This window comes from Leucopleurus acutus (genome assembly GCF_964270905.1).
Source record: "Leucopleurus acutus genome assembly, chromosome: 18".
Classification (NCBI taxonomy): Eukaryota; Metazoa; Chordata; class Mammalia; order Artiodactyla; family Delphinidae; genus Leucopleurus; species Leucopleurus acutus.
Genome location: NC_139160.1, coordinates 11,255,594 through 11,272,646, shown reverse-complemented (window position 1 = coordinate 11,272,646; position 17,053 = coordinate 11,255,594). Strand labels below are relative to the sequence as shown.

The window sequence follows — 17,053 nt, the reverse complement described above, 5'->3', positions numbered from 1 at the left end:
GCTTGGCAGTGAATGAAAAATTTATTTTAATACTTAGAGTTGTAGTATTATGACTAAAAATAATTCAATCATAAAATATCTAAGTGAGAAATACACAATAAGATGAACTGTTATAAAAAACAAAGGCTATTTCTCAGAATATAATACACTGATGAACAAAAATACTAAATTGCATTTAATTTTTTTCAAAATGGGTTTTTATCATATACAAACTAAGTTTCAAAGAGTAGCTCATAAAATATTCTTTCATGACACCTCCCTTGATAAAGATAAATTTTACATACAGTAACATTATTACCTTATCAATTTAATTAAATCTGGTTTCAAATAAGAAATAGATTACCCCAAATCTTCAGTCATTATTTTCCAAAGAACGCACTATATCATAGAAGAAACTCAAGTTGTAAAGGACGCAGGTCTTCAGCTGATAGAAGCTGAACATGTCAAAATGGTGACAGTTATATCTGTCTTAGTGTATCCATTGCCAATAAAGTATTGGAAAAATCATAGTGAAAAATCTTACCACAGCATCATTTTAACAATGGTATAAATAGATTCCTAACCAGACCTTTATAGTTCCTATATTAAACTTCTCTCACATTTTTAGCTGGATACTAGATAGCATGACATGGTCGAATAAAACTATTTCACATGAACTGAGATGGGCTGAGTGAGGGAGTAAACACTGAACACGGCTCTGAAAACAGATGGAGTGGCAGATGGGACTGCAGATTGGGTTCACTTGATCTATGTAAAACAACTTTACTACTTGGTAAGACGTGGCTCAGATCTCACAAAAACCTTATAAAGTTTGTCCCTTTATTTCATACCTGCTTCCCCTCTGCCAAATAAAAACGTTTAACATTTTAAACTTTGCTCCTTTAAAGTATAAGTACCTGTGTGATGAATCATTTAACTAAAATATATTTTCTTACACATTTTTGGAACAGATGGTAGGCAAGAGCAGTCACCCAGTGGAATAAAATGTACACCGACTAGTTGTCTAAAATTTGTAAAATTAATTACCTTCCTTCATTGATGAGTTCAATAAATGCAAGTCCTGCATTCTTCTGAATAGAATTTTGCCATTCCTAAAAGGAGAAAGCAAACCAACTGTAAGAAAAATGAGCATGTAAACAAAAGTAACATCTGGTTTAAGGATCATGTTGATCCTAATAACTTCCACGTGATATTACTTCTAAATCTTTCTAAAAGATTTTTAACAAATGTTATTTTGCAAGAAATCAAAACTTTAAAAGCAGTCCTGTATTACTTAGTTAAAAAGGTGCTTTTGAATTCCCAGTGATGCCGACTAAGATAGAAAGTGAGATCACAGGGACAAAACTCACTGTGACTGTAAAATATTGCTTGTTTTACACTCTTCCTACGGCATATTTAGAATATGCTTTAGATAACTTTTTGGTTATTATTCTAGTGATTTCAATGTTTTTGGTCTTTTTAAGATAGCTGGCAAATTGAATTTTTTGGATTAAAAATTATATCCCTTTCAATGGTACTATAAATAATACTTGCCTAACATATTTTTATTAAAAATCCTTATTGATCAGTCATGCCACTCATCTATAGACTTTCCCTCCATGATTTTCCACTAATTAAGTGCTGGCCACAAATTCAGCTTGAGGAAACACAGTCTCCATGTCAACCCTTCACTCTGTTCCTGATCACTTTCCCTTTTAAAGCTTTGCACACATGCTGGGAATAAATGTGGTCCCCAAAAGTAGGTACTTAGGATGTAAACATTCTCTCTCCTAAGTAAATTTGTGAAGAATTAGAAGAACAAATCATGAATCTATATTTCCCCAGGAGAGAGAATCAACAACTTGGAAAAAGGGACATGATAGTCTGGGGACAGTAATGATCTAATAAAAGGCTAAATGACTCTGTTTCTAGCAAAGCCATTGTGTTTTAGCTGCCATAACTTTTATCCAAATGACAAGATCTTTGTTGCATTTTACTGAACTTATTAAAACTTGCAAATCATTTTTGTCAAAAACAATTGTTGGCAACACTTTTTCCCACATTTTAACGAAATGACTTACTACTCTCCTCATATATTTTGCATTAATTGAGGCACAGCATTAGGCAAAAGTCTCCACAGAAGAATAAACAAAAAGAGGATAGAAAGACCTAGGCTGATGCTTCGGAACCATTCACAATTTTAAGATTAGAAAAAGCAGCGGTTGAAAGGGACAAGAAAGGATCTAGAAAAATTTAAGAACAGATGCAAAATATTATAGCACTATTCAAAAGAAAATAATCCATGTATAATACATTGGCTCAAGAAAATAAAAAAAAATACAAGACCCTTTAATCACTAATACCATTTTTTTAATGATTAGAAAGTTAAAATTCTACTGTATGTGAACTGCAAAATTAAAATACAGTAAACCACAAAATATATGAAACACAAAAACAAAAGTACAAAAGTCAAAAAAGATGTCATTCCAGAGGAGGGTAAGGAAAGCTCTGGTGGTAGAGTCAGCACCAGAACCAGGGGCTGGCACTAGAGCTGGTGCTGGCCCGAGCTGCAGAACTGGCCCAGGAGCGATGCCTGAGCTGGCTCTAGCTGTGGAGAGACTCTGTCTCTGGGGCTACTGCTGGATATGTTGCTGAAGTTGGCACTAGGTGTATTGCTGGCCCTAGCTCAGACAGTAGTGCTAGAACTGGTTGTGAATTGGCTCCAGTTCTGGGACTGACTTTAATTCCGGCACTGGTGCCAGGCCTGGTGTGAGAACTGGAGATAAGGATGACTCTAGATCTGGAGCTGATACCAGCTCCAGAGCTGAAGCCAGAGCTGGCACTAAGAAGCAGCTGGTACAAGAGCTAGTGCTGGAGTTGGCTCTAGCTCTACAGCTGGATCTACCTTTATCCAAGAGTTAGTGCAGGCGCTGGCTCTAGCTCAGAGGTGCTGCTAGGACTCGTTCTGGAATTTGCTCTAGCTCTGGAGCTGCTGCTAGAGCTGGTGCTACAGTTAATAATGGAACTATCTCTATCTCTGGAGCTGGCTCTAGTTATATAGCTGGTTCTAAAGCTGATTCTAGTTCTAGTATTGCTACTGGCCTCAGCTCTGGAGCTGGAGCAGGTCCCAGAGCTGTATGTAGCTCTAGAACTTATGCTAGAACTGGCTCTAGCTCTACAGGTGCTAGAGCAGGTGCTAGAGCTGACACATGAGCTGGTGCCTGAGCTACTCATATACTTCTGAAATCATTACATAGAGTTGACATCCTGACATGAAAGACAAAGGTCAAGACAATAGTACAGAAGGGATACTAGGGACAACAACAACAACAAAAGAAACCTGAAAATTTAAAAAGAGAACATAAAAAGAGACAGCTTAAAAAACAAAGTTGAAAACATCTCCCAGAAAATAGAACAAAAAGATAAAAGAGTTGCAACAGTAAGAAGAGAGATAAAGAAATAAGGAAAGTGGAGAATCTTCTGATGAAAGACCAATATCCATTGCGTAGGAATTGTAGAAAGAGTGAATAGGGAACATGGAAGAGAGGAAGTTATCAAAGTAATTTAAATTATTTCCTAGGAATTAAGTACATGACATAACATCCCCAGCAAAGCACATCATCATAAAATTTTAGAACAGGGTTAAAGAAAAGGCTTACAAGAAAAAAATTTCTTTATACAAGAAATCAAGAATCAGACTGACACTAGACTTCTCTAGAGCAAAACTTGAAGATAGGAGAAAAGAAAACAACACCTTCAACAGCACAAGGAACATAATACTCAGAACATTATACCCAGCTAAGCTATCCATAAAATATGAGGACAAAAGAGTTACATTTTCAGACATGCATAAACATTTATTTTTCAACCACTTTTTCAAGAAGAAAGAAAAAGAACCCACTGATGGTGTGCTCTGCCAAAATGAGGAGTAGATCAAACAGGAGAAACAAGATAATGTTGTGACAGCCCCAAAATCTCAGGGGCTTAAAAAACAAAGGTTTATTTCTTGTTCAATTTCCAAGTCCACTGCCCGTGTTCTGCTCTGCTTCATCACCACCCTCACTTTGGGAGCTAGACTGACAATGTAACCATTGTCTGGAACACTGTAGGCAACCAAGGTGGAGGGAAAAGAAAAGAAGTTTAAGTATCACTGGCTCTTATAGTTTCTGCCCAGAAGTAACACATGTCACTTCTCACATTTCTGGTCAAAGTCACATGACCAAGCTTCAGTTCAATGCAGCAAAGGAGTGCAAACCCACCAAGTGCTCAAAATGTGGGAAAGAACCAAACGTGAACAGCCCAAAACATGACTCTAAGGGAAGAAATCATATAAAAGGTGGATACAGATCTAAGAAACAGTTTACAGAACTACTGTAAAGCTAACACAGTTTCTGTGAAGAATCAGGAGAGACTTGTATGCACACTAACAGACTGTCAAGAAGGAAATAATTTCATCAGATTATAGAGAGGTTTTGAATAAGGAAGACATATTTTGAATGAAAATTTAGCAATGCAATGTATATATTTTTTCCTCCAGAATTGTTTTTGTGAAGAAGCAGGCAATATAATTCCTAAATTTCTTTAATGACAATATAATGCAATCGAAAGGCTTTGTATTTGAGTTCAACTCTTTCCTCAAGTTACAGAATTGCTCTTTCTCAAAGTTTCTTACCAAAGAAGAGCTCACATTGGGGAGGAGGATTGGAGTCTCATCCAAGAGAATTTTCTTGAAACTTTTTGTGATGGTGAGACTTTCTCACTTTATTCTCCCAAGTTTTTCAGATTTTTCTTTTTTGAATTTAAGCATTAGAAACCTATCACACCGTTTGTATATTATCACATTGTCAATGTCGCCACATGTCAGAAAAGTCAGGTATGACGAACACACAAGACAGTTCCCTGGATCTGGAGATTAGAATGCAGCCCATTGCGCTGGGCTGATGAATGAAAGGGAATTGAGGAAGAGAAGGTGGTAACCGGAGTATATGCTTTCAAAGAATTCTGTGGTGAAAGCTAAGAAAAAATAGGATAGGAGGCCGAGAGAAAAATCGGTTCATAGTTTTTAGGGCGAAGAGACTTAAATACAGTTGTAGACCATAGAGAATGAAAGAGTCAGAGAAACACTGATTACAAGAGAGAAATGGTGACAGGGAAATCTTGAAGAAGGCATTAAAGAATGGGCTGTCCTGGAAAGGAATAAGGATACTTCTTTCTTCAGAAAAAGAGTAAAACTAGGGGTAGAAGTTGTTTTTCTTTTCTTGTTCACATATAAAATAGTCCACGGTATTCAGGAAGGGACCCTGACTTAAGTAACACAATTGTAAACTGTAGTGTAATTCTTTTCCAGAAGAGTGTAAATTCCCTGGTCTTATTTGCCTTGGTCTTGTGAAATGAAATGTGATTTTAAATCTTAATATTTAATTTTTAGCACCAGCTACGGCATGAGACACATAAGTAATACTCAATAAATACTATTATTGGTGATTTATTGGGTAAGCTGCAATTCATGTACAATTCACCTCTTGGTATTATCAGAAATGCAAGGCCATATGAGAGGTAATAAAACCTCTTAAAATGTTCCTGTTAAGAATGCTCATAACTAATTGAACATAAGTGTTTCTCTACTCCCACAGAAGCATAATCTAACTGGGCTCTTTTTCTTTGGAGACATGAAAGAGCATTATTAATCACAAAAAGAAGAAAGGATCTCTCTCTCTCTTTTTTCCATCCTCCATCCATAGGGAGGGAAGATATTTTCTGTCCTCCTCTGAGCCCAAGCAAAAAATTTTACAGACTCTGTCTATCTTGCTCTTCTGTCACCTCTAACTGTCCTGTTATTTCCTCAGACATAAGTAGATATCAAACACTTATGTGATACAGGATTTTAAGACAACAAAAGCCGAAATGCCAACTTTCTAATATAAGAGTTTAAAACTTGATAACTTAATAGTATTTTCCATGTCTCTGCAACTTCACTTTTGTATGTTTTATATGCACATTATATGATTAGATTTTAGATATTGTACCTTTGAAGGAAGAGCCATATTTTATTTGTCTGTGGTAACCACAGAACCAGAAGAAATAGATGATGTAAATTGCACAGTGACTATACTAGAGCATTAAGGCAAAAAGAGTTCAATTCTAGAAGTTTAGCAACATTAGATGGAAAACACAGAAAAAATCCTTATGTATAAAATTTATCTTATTATGTGTATAAAGTAGTATATTTCCTGGTATCTTTTTTCTAGGTTCTACTAGTTATTTGCTTGCCAAACATGAATATTTTCTCTATCACAGAAGCCTACTGGTTATGTTTTAAGATGATATGGCTGGGAGTACAAGCGTAATTTTGCAGGCCTTGACCTAAGTAAGGACCAAGTAGATTTCACCTAATGTTAAAAGAATATAATTCAGTTTTTGAAGATTTTCAAAATTCTTCATCAACTACAATAATCAATTTGGACAATTTCAATTTATCAAGTCAATTTCTGTTAACTACATTAACTAATACTAACAATTTGTAAGGTCGAAAAAATGTTACCAGTTGTCTGTCTTTAAGAAAGCTAGTTTAAAATTTTTATTTTTCAAACTGTGGTATGAGATCAAAGTCCCAGGCAGGAGACATACTAAGTCCCAGGACATACATATTCATCTCCCTGGAGTCTGGGAGGAAAAAAAAAAAAGCCATGTAATTTAATTTAAAATTATAAGTAATATAAAATAATATAGTAAAATACAAATTTTAAAACATAAGAGCATAGAATGTTCCTGTTACGGTGGATTGCATGGGTTACAGCCTGTATCACCCTTTCATCCACTGCATCCCAGGGGGCTGCTTCAATAGAAGAGTTAGAGAAGGAATGACTTAAGACATAAAAGTAGCAGTAAAGCTAGAAATTTTAAACATACATTTTCATCAGCTGTTTTCTGGAATTTTGCATGAAACTTATATATTTTAATCTCTCATTGTTATGGTGAATTTTAAATATATCTCATAAGGCAATGAGGAAAACATAGTGTATTTCTTTCAGCTACTTTAAAAAATGCTAAATGAGAAAGAGAAAAAGGGGAAACAACAAAACGTTCCTCACAAGATAAAGTATATTTTCCCTCTCAGAAAATCTTACAATTGAATGAGGGTTTTAAAGCGTGTTTAATGATTTCTGAATGACAGTTGTACAAGCAGCACAAATAATCAATTTTGAGGGCATCTTTAGTCGAAGAGTCTAATCTCTTTACATTCTTGGCAAAATACGGCAGACAGTATTGGGTAGTAAACAAGAATGCGTAAGTGTAAAGAAGAAAATGAAATGTGAAGGAAAAAGTAACCAAAGTATAACAAACGGCATATTCTCCTTCGGGTATGCTATTCTGTAGATGAATTTTTAGATCTTACTCCTATGAAAATGGGCAATATTATAACAAGAATTTATGCTGGCAAAGCAATAAATCTTGTGTGTAAAGAGAAAATAATTTTAAAACTTTGGAAATGGAAAATGGGATCAAGCCTACATCATTATTTTCTCAGCACTTAATGTAACTTTTATTACTCATGGAACATTCCCTCTGAAATATAATTATTTATAACTTGTAGTGATTTCTCCCCACTAGATCATAAACTTGTTAATAAAAGAAAGGATCTTGTTTTATCTAATTATGCACATCTAGTAAGTAGCAAGTGTCTGGCATACTGTACATACTCAATGTATCTTTGCTGTTGAATTGAATTTATTTCTCCAAAATCTATGGTATCACTTAAATCTGTGAGTTCTCAATTCTGACTGAACAAAAAAATCAATAGGAATGTTGTTAGAAAGCACCAGTCATATTGGAGTAGTCTCTAAGGATAGGTAGGGCCCAGGCATCAGTATTATTATAAAGCTTCCCAAGTGATTGTGATGTGAAGTCAGTGCTGAGAACCACTGACTGTGGTCATTTCTCCCTCTCAACAAGACTGCACACACACACAAACCTCAACGTGCCTAACTTGCCAGCATGGAGCAATTTAGTTATTATGAAGTGATGTGTACTTTTCCCTTCAAATTGTTCAATAATTTAAATTCCTTCTACTCATTTGTAAAATAGTATACTATTGCATCATAATTACATCATAATTATTGAAGCGTCTACATCTCTAAACTAAGGCCATTACTATAGTCCTTTCCAGCTCTGACATGGTATTTTATAACCATAAATGATATTTTTGTAAGACTGAAAGTGTTACCTTATAACGAACATGTAAAAAATGTGAGCAATGAATTAGGTTATACAGTTATTATATTCCTTTACACTGATGCACTTTCAAAAAGTATTTCTTAAATGCATATTACTATGTAACTGATTCTAGAAGTTTCAAAAGAATAATTAGGTATAATATTGAAAGGGGAGATACGCAAAGCTTTGTGACAAGAAAAGTACACAGCACACAGGAGGAACTGAGTGTCTGCTGTAGTTGCTGAGGCATAAACTACATTGAGAGTTAAGAAATGGGATATAGATGGAAAGGGAAAGGAAACTTTAATCACTGTCCTAGCTCCCTAACAATTCTGACATGTAGAATTAGAGAAATTACTTAAAACAAGGCAAATGGATACATGAGAATGTATACAAAAGGATAATAATAATAACATGGTCATTTCAACAAAGTCAATTTCTTGGCAATGACAGGAAAAAATGTGTCTTTAAAAATCTTATCTACAAATCATTCCAAAGTCTTCTGCCATTTGAGAAAACACACAGACACAGACACACACACAGACACACACGCACACACACACAAACACTGGCTCCGCTACTGAAGAAAATGAACAGCCATAAGAAAAGGTGTAAATTAAATGTGGGCATCAAATTTTTATCTTCATGGGGAAACATACTAAACTGGGTTTGAATGCCTGCAGACAGCTGCCAAGTCTTTAGACAGTTTTGTCACAATTTTTTAACTCTTCTACATGGATGTATAACATTGCCTCAAGATGAAGGACTTTTTCAAAGAATTGGATATCAAGTTAAGGATCCTTTGAAACGAAACACTTTGAAGACAAATAGGTTCCAGAAGGATGACAATGAAATCCCTATGTTCTCTTCACAATCACTTTATGGCAGTTAGATAACCCAGTAGAAATATCAGACCCAGCACATAATATTTTCCCCCACTGGTTTTTCCTCCTCTCTGTCAGTTCGGTGCACACTTCTCATTCCCTTTTGTTTTGTGTATAATTAAGTAAACCAACTTAATGTCCTCAGAGACTTAATCCATCTCAGATTCTTTGAAAATATGGAAAATATTTCAAGGTAAAAATGGGAGGTTAAATTGAGATATTAAGTCTTCTGGAACTCCAGAATTATTTTTTACTTTCTATAATATCCTTCATGTCTACTTATCATTAATTGACACTAAAAGAAGTAGGTATATTCCTCAAAAAATTTATAACAAATGCTCATTATAACTGGCATGCTTATAAATTCTTGCAATGTTAGAGAAATTAATAAGTACAAGGACTGAAGTAAAAAATACTATGCAGAGAGAAAAACAGAGATGAGTGTTTTCAATGTATGCAAAAAATAAAACTAATGAAAAAATATACACGTATTCAAAGTATGAATTTTTTCATTTCCATTGCTTATTTTTATGAACATCTTACTAAAAGCATTGTAGGAAAAACTGAATGTAAGAAATGAATAATCAATGATCAGTACAAAGAGATTATCGATATGAAGGTCAGCCACAGAAAAATCATTACACAACATGAAAATATACCAAGTTGATTACTAAAAGAAGAGTTGGTGTATCATATAAAGATAAATACAATGAGGTTTCCCAGGATCTCAGTATGTGGCTAAATTGTATAAATAAATTTAACACAACTTTTTATTACAAATATTCTTATGAACATATATACACATACACATATATTTATGTTTGTACTTATGATTAAAAATAATTTAGATTGTTTTACAATATATTTTTTAAACAGAGTATTTTCTATAACTATGAATATATACAACATACAAACACATTTATATTGAGTTCTAGAGGATACTCCTTCCTTATTACCTGCTACTAGAAATCATCAGAAGAAATCAAGGAAATGATAAATTTATTAAATAAGAAAATAGAGGAAATGTTTCATATTTTAAGAGCTGCATAGGTAGAAAAACAGTAAAAGCTAAAATAGGGTTTTTAGAATGTAGTTTTGAAGAAAAAGAAATTTTAAAACTTAAAAACGGGAATTCCCAGGCAGTCCAGTGGTTAGGACTCCACGCTTTCACTTCCGGGGTCCGGGTTCAACCCCTGGTTGGGGAACTAAGGTCCCGCAAGCCTCGCAGTGCAGCCAGAAAAAACAAAACAACAACAACAAAAATAAAACCAATAAAACAAAATCCTGTACTTGTCTATAATCAATGAAATAACAATGGCTGTCTTTCTCTAATTTATATGATTTATCATGAAAAATATAATTTACATTTATATAACAGAACACATTTCTTAAGAGCTTACTATGTCTTTGAGTCATGACTGATGTACAACTATTTTATCTTAAATTTATAGTACTGTTGGTATCACTCTTGATGATGGTCTTTGAATGTCATTTTTCTAGAGCTAAGAATAGGTGTATCAGAGAGTGATCCTCAAAACTTTATAACTTAAGAATAAGATACAGTAAAATATGAATATACGGGAAATTATACCATTAGCATCGAGAGCTCTAAACTGTATACAACTATCATAAAAGTGCTGGGTATTACTAAACTACTATGCAAGTTTAGCTTGTCAAAAAACGTTCGTAGATAATCTAAAGATAAAACAGACATTTAATATTTCTCAAGATGTATTTTGTGAGACCTATTAAGTACCAATATTTTGTGGCTACCATCCATGCTTACACAGAAGCAAGAAATCATTATGAAAACTGCCTTATTTTCAAGAATAAATAGGGAGCAACCATGTTGCATTGAGCTGTTGATGCTTTGTTGTCTGCTTGGCTTATACACTCTCATGTACCAAACTCGTAGCACACATGATCTTAATTCACGCCTTGGCAAAATAATAAATTATTCTATGCCACTTATCTATGCTACCATTTAAGAACAGCAGGAACTTCCAGTTTAAATCTTGAATGTTAAGACCCTGTGTACAACATTATCATGAAGCAGAGATATGTGAAGTTATATTAAAATACTTTACATTTATTCATGAATAATCATGCAGCTATAGGCATGTAAGCCAGCATGAGAATTTTAGTGTTGGAGAGAAACTTAGGAATTGTTCTTTTTAACCCAGTGCAAGAATCTCTGACACACGATTAGCTGAACTTTGCTTGAAAACCTACAATATTCAGGGCTTCTGGAATACCCTGTTCTACTTTTAGACCATATTAACATTAAAAAAATAAAAGCACAGAAGTTCATATATGGAAGAAAGAGCTGTGCTGACCAGTACAGCAACTACTAGTCATGTGCAGCTAGTACAAGCACTTGAAATGTGGCTAGTGTGACCTGTGTTCTAAGTATAAAATATATGCCTGATTTGAAAGGCTTAGAACCAAAAAAGGAATGTAAAATATTCCATTAAATATTTTTATACTGATTACATACATGTTGAAATTATATTTAGGTTAAATAAAATACATTATTAAAATTAATCTTACCTATTTCTTTTTTACCTTTTTAAATGTGGTTATTAGAAAATTTAAAGTTGTATGTGGCTCACATTATATTTTGATTGGACAGCACTGCTCTACACTATCAACTGGAAAACATAATTTGTAAACTATTGCTGTTATAACAGCAATTTTTGCTTATACTAATAACAAGAAAAATAATTTTGCACTTACGTGTAGAAATATAATTCGAAAGGATACACATTAAATGACTAATTGTTATTACTCCTGAGTAGTAAAATTATGAGGTAACAGGAAATTTTATTTAAACTTGTAATACTTATTCTAAAATTGCTTTTCTTTTAATTTGTGGGGACTACTTTTACATTAAAAATCATCATAGGCATCTATGCTCAACTGATTTTCAATAAGAGTGCCAAGACCATTTGATGGGAAAAGAATAGTCTCTTCAACAAATGGTGCTGGGAAAACCGGATAACCATTTGTAAAAGGATGAAGTTGGATCCCTATCTCATACCATACATAAAAATTAACTCAAAATGGATCAAAGGCCTACATTTAGGGCCTAAAATCATGAAACTATTAGAAGAAGACATAGGGGAAATGTCCATGAGCTTGGATTTGGCCACGGGTTCAAAGACATGATACCAAAAGCATAGGTAACAATAACAAAAATAGATAAACTGGACATTGTTAACATTAAAAACTTTTGTGCATCAAAAGACACTATCAACAAATGAAAATAACCCACAGAATCAAAGAAAACCTTTGCAAATCATATTTTTGATAAGGGTTTAATATCCAGAATAAATAGAAAACACCTTCAACTCAAGCACAACAACAAAAAACCAATTAAAAATGAGAAAGGACTTAAATAGGTATATGAAAAGATGCTCAACGTCATTAGTCGTTAAGAAAATGCAAATCAAAACCACAATGCATGCTCACTAGGAATGGCTATAATTTTAAAACCAACAAATAAAGAAAAATAGAGGGAGAGAGAAAATAACAAATGTTGGAAAGGATATGGAGAAATTGGAACCCTTGTTCATTCCTCATAGAAATGTAAAATGATACAGACATTATGGAAAACTGGCAGTTCCTCAAAAAATTAAACACAGAATTACCAAATGACTCAGCAATTCTAGTCAATTATATACATTATACCTGATGGTATAAGCCTAAAAGAATTGAAAATAGAGACTCAAATAGATACTTGTTGTCCAATGTTAAGAGAAGCATTATTCGCAATATTCAGAAGGTGGAAACAACCCACTGTCCATCAAAAGATTAATGAATAAACCAAATGTGCTACTGTACATAAAATGAAATACTGGTGAACCATAAAAAAGAATTCAGTTCCGATACATGTTACAACATGGAAGAGCTTTGAAAACATGTTAAGTAAAACAAACCAGACAAAAAAGGACAAATATTGTTTGACTCCCTTTATATGCTATATAGAGAATAGGCAAAACACAGAGACGAAAAAGTGGATTAGAGGTACCAGAGTCTGGGAACGGAGATCGGGAGAATTACTGCCTAGGGGGTGCAGAGTTTTGGTTTGGAATGTTGAAAATTCTGGGAAATAAATAATGATGATGGTTATACAACACTGTGAGTGTAATTAATGCCACTGAATTGTACACTTAAAAGGACTAAAATGGCACATTTTATGTTATATTTGGTTTGCCACAACAAAAATAAATAAATCAAATCATCTTGGGGACTGTGTTCTTCTTTTACTCATGAATTAACTCAGTAAGTAATTAATAAATATCTATACTAAGTGCCGGACACTGCAAGATGTGGAGGACACAGTGAGGAGCAAAACGGAAGACTTCACTGGCAACAGAAACATAAAATGAATTTTGTTATGGTGTAAATCTGTAGCATAATTGAAATGAACAACATTCATAATGTGACCCTGAATTATTCTAAAGCTTTGTCATCCTTAAGCAGCCTTTCTTTTTGGATAGTTTTAAAAAATTCTACAATTCAAAAATATCTCAATTAATGTTAAATAAATATACTGATGAGACTATACAATACTTATTTTCTCCATTGGTTGAATGAAATGCTTCAGATAAGGAGGAAATACTTGGCATGATGCTTACTCTGAAAGAAACTCCAATGTAATGGGTAAAAAAAATCATACTTTATCACCTATGAGAGCATCCAATTAAAACATGTAAACAGGTACCTATATTTACTATCTAGATACATGCACTTCAAATGCTGAAGGGAAGGATGGAGTGATTAAAATCATATAATAATAAACCAGAAAAGCTTCATGAAAGAAGAGAGTTTGAAATAATTGGGAAGATATGAAGTAATAGTAATAATTCCGTATTTTGTATTTTGATAGTGGTAGTGGTTACATCAATATAAGGATTGAAATAGCATTGCTCTATATACACACAAATGAATGCAGACAAAGAATAGGGAAAGCTGAATGATGTCTGTACCCTAGTTAAAAGTACTGTACCAATATCAATTTCTTACTCTTGATACTGTATTACATTTACATAAGATGGTGCTATTGGCGAAGGCTGGGGAAAGGGTACATGGGACTCCGTGTACTATTTCTGCAACTTCCTGTGAGTCTATAATTATTTAAACAACAACAACAAAACCACAGAAAAAAAAATGATCATGAGGAAATGTGCAAGGGAAGAAAAAGAGGACAAAGAAAATTACCTATTATAAGATATTATATATAACTTACTATATAATAAAGTATGTTGAAATATGTAGGATTAAAGAGAAAAAATCCACCAAAAAGTGAGGGAATATACAAGTGGTAGGACAAAGAAATATATACCGTTGTTTTCACTATTTTTCAAAGTTGTCGTAATGTGCCTGAAGAATTTATATAATGTGAATATAGAAAAATAAAAATAGGGGGAAAACAATCAATCAAAATAACTGGGAAGACAGGAAAGGGCTGGACATTGCAGCCAAATGTGGAAAGGGGCTTTAGTCTAGGGAGGTGGTCTGTCAGTATTCAGGGAAATCTGTTTACCTCAGAATATACTACATTCCTTCTCCTGTGCCACAGAAACTATAACACTCTTAAAGATTATCCTGCAGAAATTGGTAATTATCTTACCAATTTCTTTTTGTCCCAATTTTGGTAGAATTATGAGAATTCAAACATGAGAAAAGGACTGTCGTTTCTCTTATATTTTACTATTTTCACACAGATGAACTCAGAACTTATGTTCATCCATCATTTTCCTTCTCTGTTTATAATTCAGGTTGGATATGAACTAATCATTATACAAGGATGAAAGTGTTGTATCTTGTATGGGTATCATGAACTACTGAACACTAATTACAAGTTAGAAATTTCTTATCAATCTCAATTCTAGGCTATCAACATACTATAATATTTTATATGAGAAAATACTCTCGAGGTATACTGCCTGGAAATGGGTAATTCCCTATATCACAAATAAACCCAGATACATATACTGTCTAGCTACTTAATTTCTGATGCACTCCAAATGAGGCTAGTCACTGGTCTGAGCACGTAACAGGTTCATTTCTCGCCAGATCTTTGCTTAGACTGAATCTCCTTCTCTGCTTAGGCCGTGTAGAAGGTCTATTAACTTCAAGTGGTCCATCTTTAGTCCATCTTATTAAAGCCTCCCATGAAAATCTTATTTTTAGTTCACAGGATCAATTTTCGGAACCACATATAGTTAGCACTTGATTATATTCAATTTAAAATATCATGCCACAACCACAACTTTTTTATTCTTCCTTGATTTCAAATTCAGCTACATAAACAGGAAAGTTTCATGGATAACACTAGACTCTAAGAAATAAAATGTATCAATAAATTTTTAGTAAAGATTACAATGCTAAAATAAAAAGGTAGTCACTAAATAATTAAATGTGACATAATTTCACCATGATAATTAGGATTTCATATTTCCAAAGATGCTTGAAAAATGTAGTTCATCTGTAGTTTTCTTAAATTTATAATCTTCCTATTTTAAGCACCAAAAATTATTTAAATATTGAGTACTTATGAATAAATATTCTTTAGTAGGCCTCTATATTCATCTTATCTACGTCTTTGTACCTCAATCTTAGGTTTAATATAATTAAAAGAAAAGTATGTCTTTATCTTTGCAACATCTGACTAAACTGTATCAAATTGGAGAAAAAATGAAAAATTTAGAAGTTCAAAGGCTAAATCATTTTAAAAAAGGAAGACTGTTCTTCAGTTGTGGTACTTTTGTAAGTGCTGTGTTTAGAGGTCCTGGGATATATGGCCTTGATCACATCAGTGAAGTCACTAGAACCCTTTTTATTTAAGTATATGAAGTATTTAAAAAAGAATAAAGGCAAACAAAACCACAAAATAATTCATGTTAGTAACTTCATACACAGATCCTAAAGAGACTTGCAAGGCTGACTTCTATTTTATGTTACTTATACATTTTTGGGTTTTTATTGAGAATAAAAATGATACATTAAGCATACATTTGCTTAATCAGTGCTTCAAGTCAGAAAGTACTTAAATACTGAGAGACATTATTTTTTTTACATAAAAGTTTCTCAATTTATAAAACATTTTTTATTGACAGATAAGGCACAGAAAAATGCAAGTGACATCTGCTAAGCTTTACTTATGAAAACGTAAAGAAATCCTACGGGATAACATCACTCAATTTTTCCTGGAGTACCTCTGATGGAGACTTCCTCAAAAAAATCTGGAAATAATTAGAAACTATTATAGTACCTTAAAAAGTTTACTTGAAAACTAAATCTGCTCTTCATCAAAGAACACAATACACTCAGAATAATGTAATGGAAAAATTAGGTGCACATATAGACTAATGAAAAGCACCTCAACCACATCTGATTGTAAAACTTAAAAAAAAAAAAAAGTTGATAGAGGACAATAGCAGACGGTGAGATACTGAAGAACTCCAGAGAAAACTATTCACTGATTAAGCACTGATTTTTCAAAGCACTACATATTAACTATTTTACTCCAGTTCATTTTACTCCCAATTTTTTTAAAAAGATACTACTAAGTGCACTTTAAATACAAACTGAAAGGAAAGAAGAATAGTTAATTCTTTATGTCATAAGATCTACAGGAAAAAGAAAAATATCCTATATGGTAAAAAATGTTTTGTGTATCTGTGGAACAATTAATGCAATATAATGATAATGCTAATAGCATCTTAAAACTTAAAATGTGTTTTCCACAGAGACCTAAAATTCCACTGGGGGGTAGACTGGATGGCATGTCCCTTAGAGTTTAAAAGACTGTCCATATGAACTGAATTATCCTTGACAAGTACCTTCAGACACTTGTAATATGATCTCATGTAAATTTAGACCATATTTTACACACAAACCACTGGCAATAGAAAGTTTATTCAGGAGCTCAGATAAAAAGGAAAGAGAAGCTGATATCCTTAATAATA

The 17,053-nt window shown here is 33.3% G+C and overlaps 1 protein-coding gene across 3 annotated transcripts in view; it reads right to left on the bottom strand.

Annotated features, from left to right (window-relative positions):
- Positions 1-17,053, bottom strand: part of NBEA (neurobeachin) — a gene marked incomplete at its 5' end in the record, with an annotated part of 627,381 nt that overhangs the window by 312,995 nt on the left and 297,333 nt on the right. For all 3 annotated transcript variants that reach the window (XM_082859302.1, XM_082859301.1, XM_082859303.1), the window contains one exon: positions 1,027-1,091. In XM_082859302.1, coding sequence (XP_082715428.1) covers positions 1,027-1,091 — 65 coding nt within the window. The remainder of the gene's footprint in view (positions 1-1,026; positions 1,092-17,053) is intronic.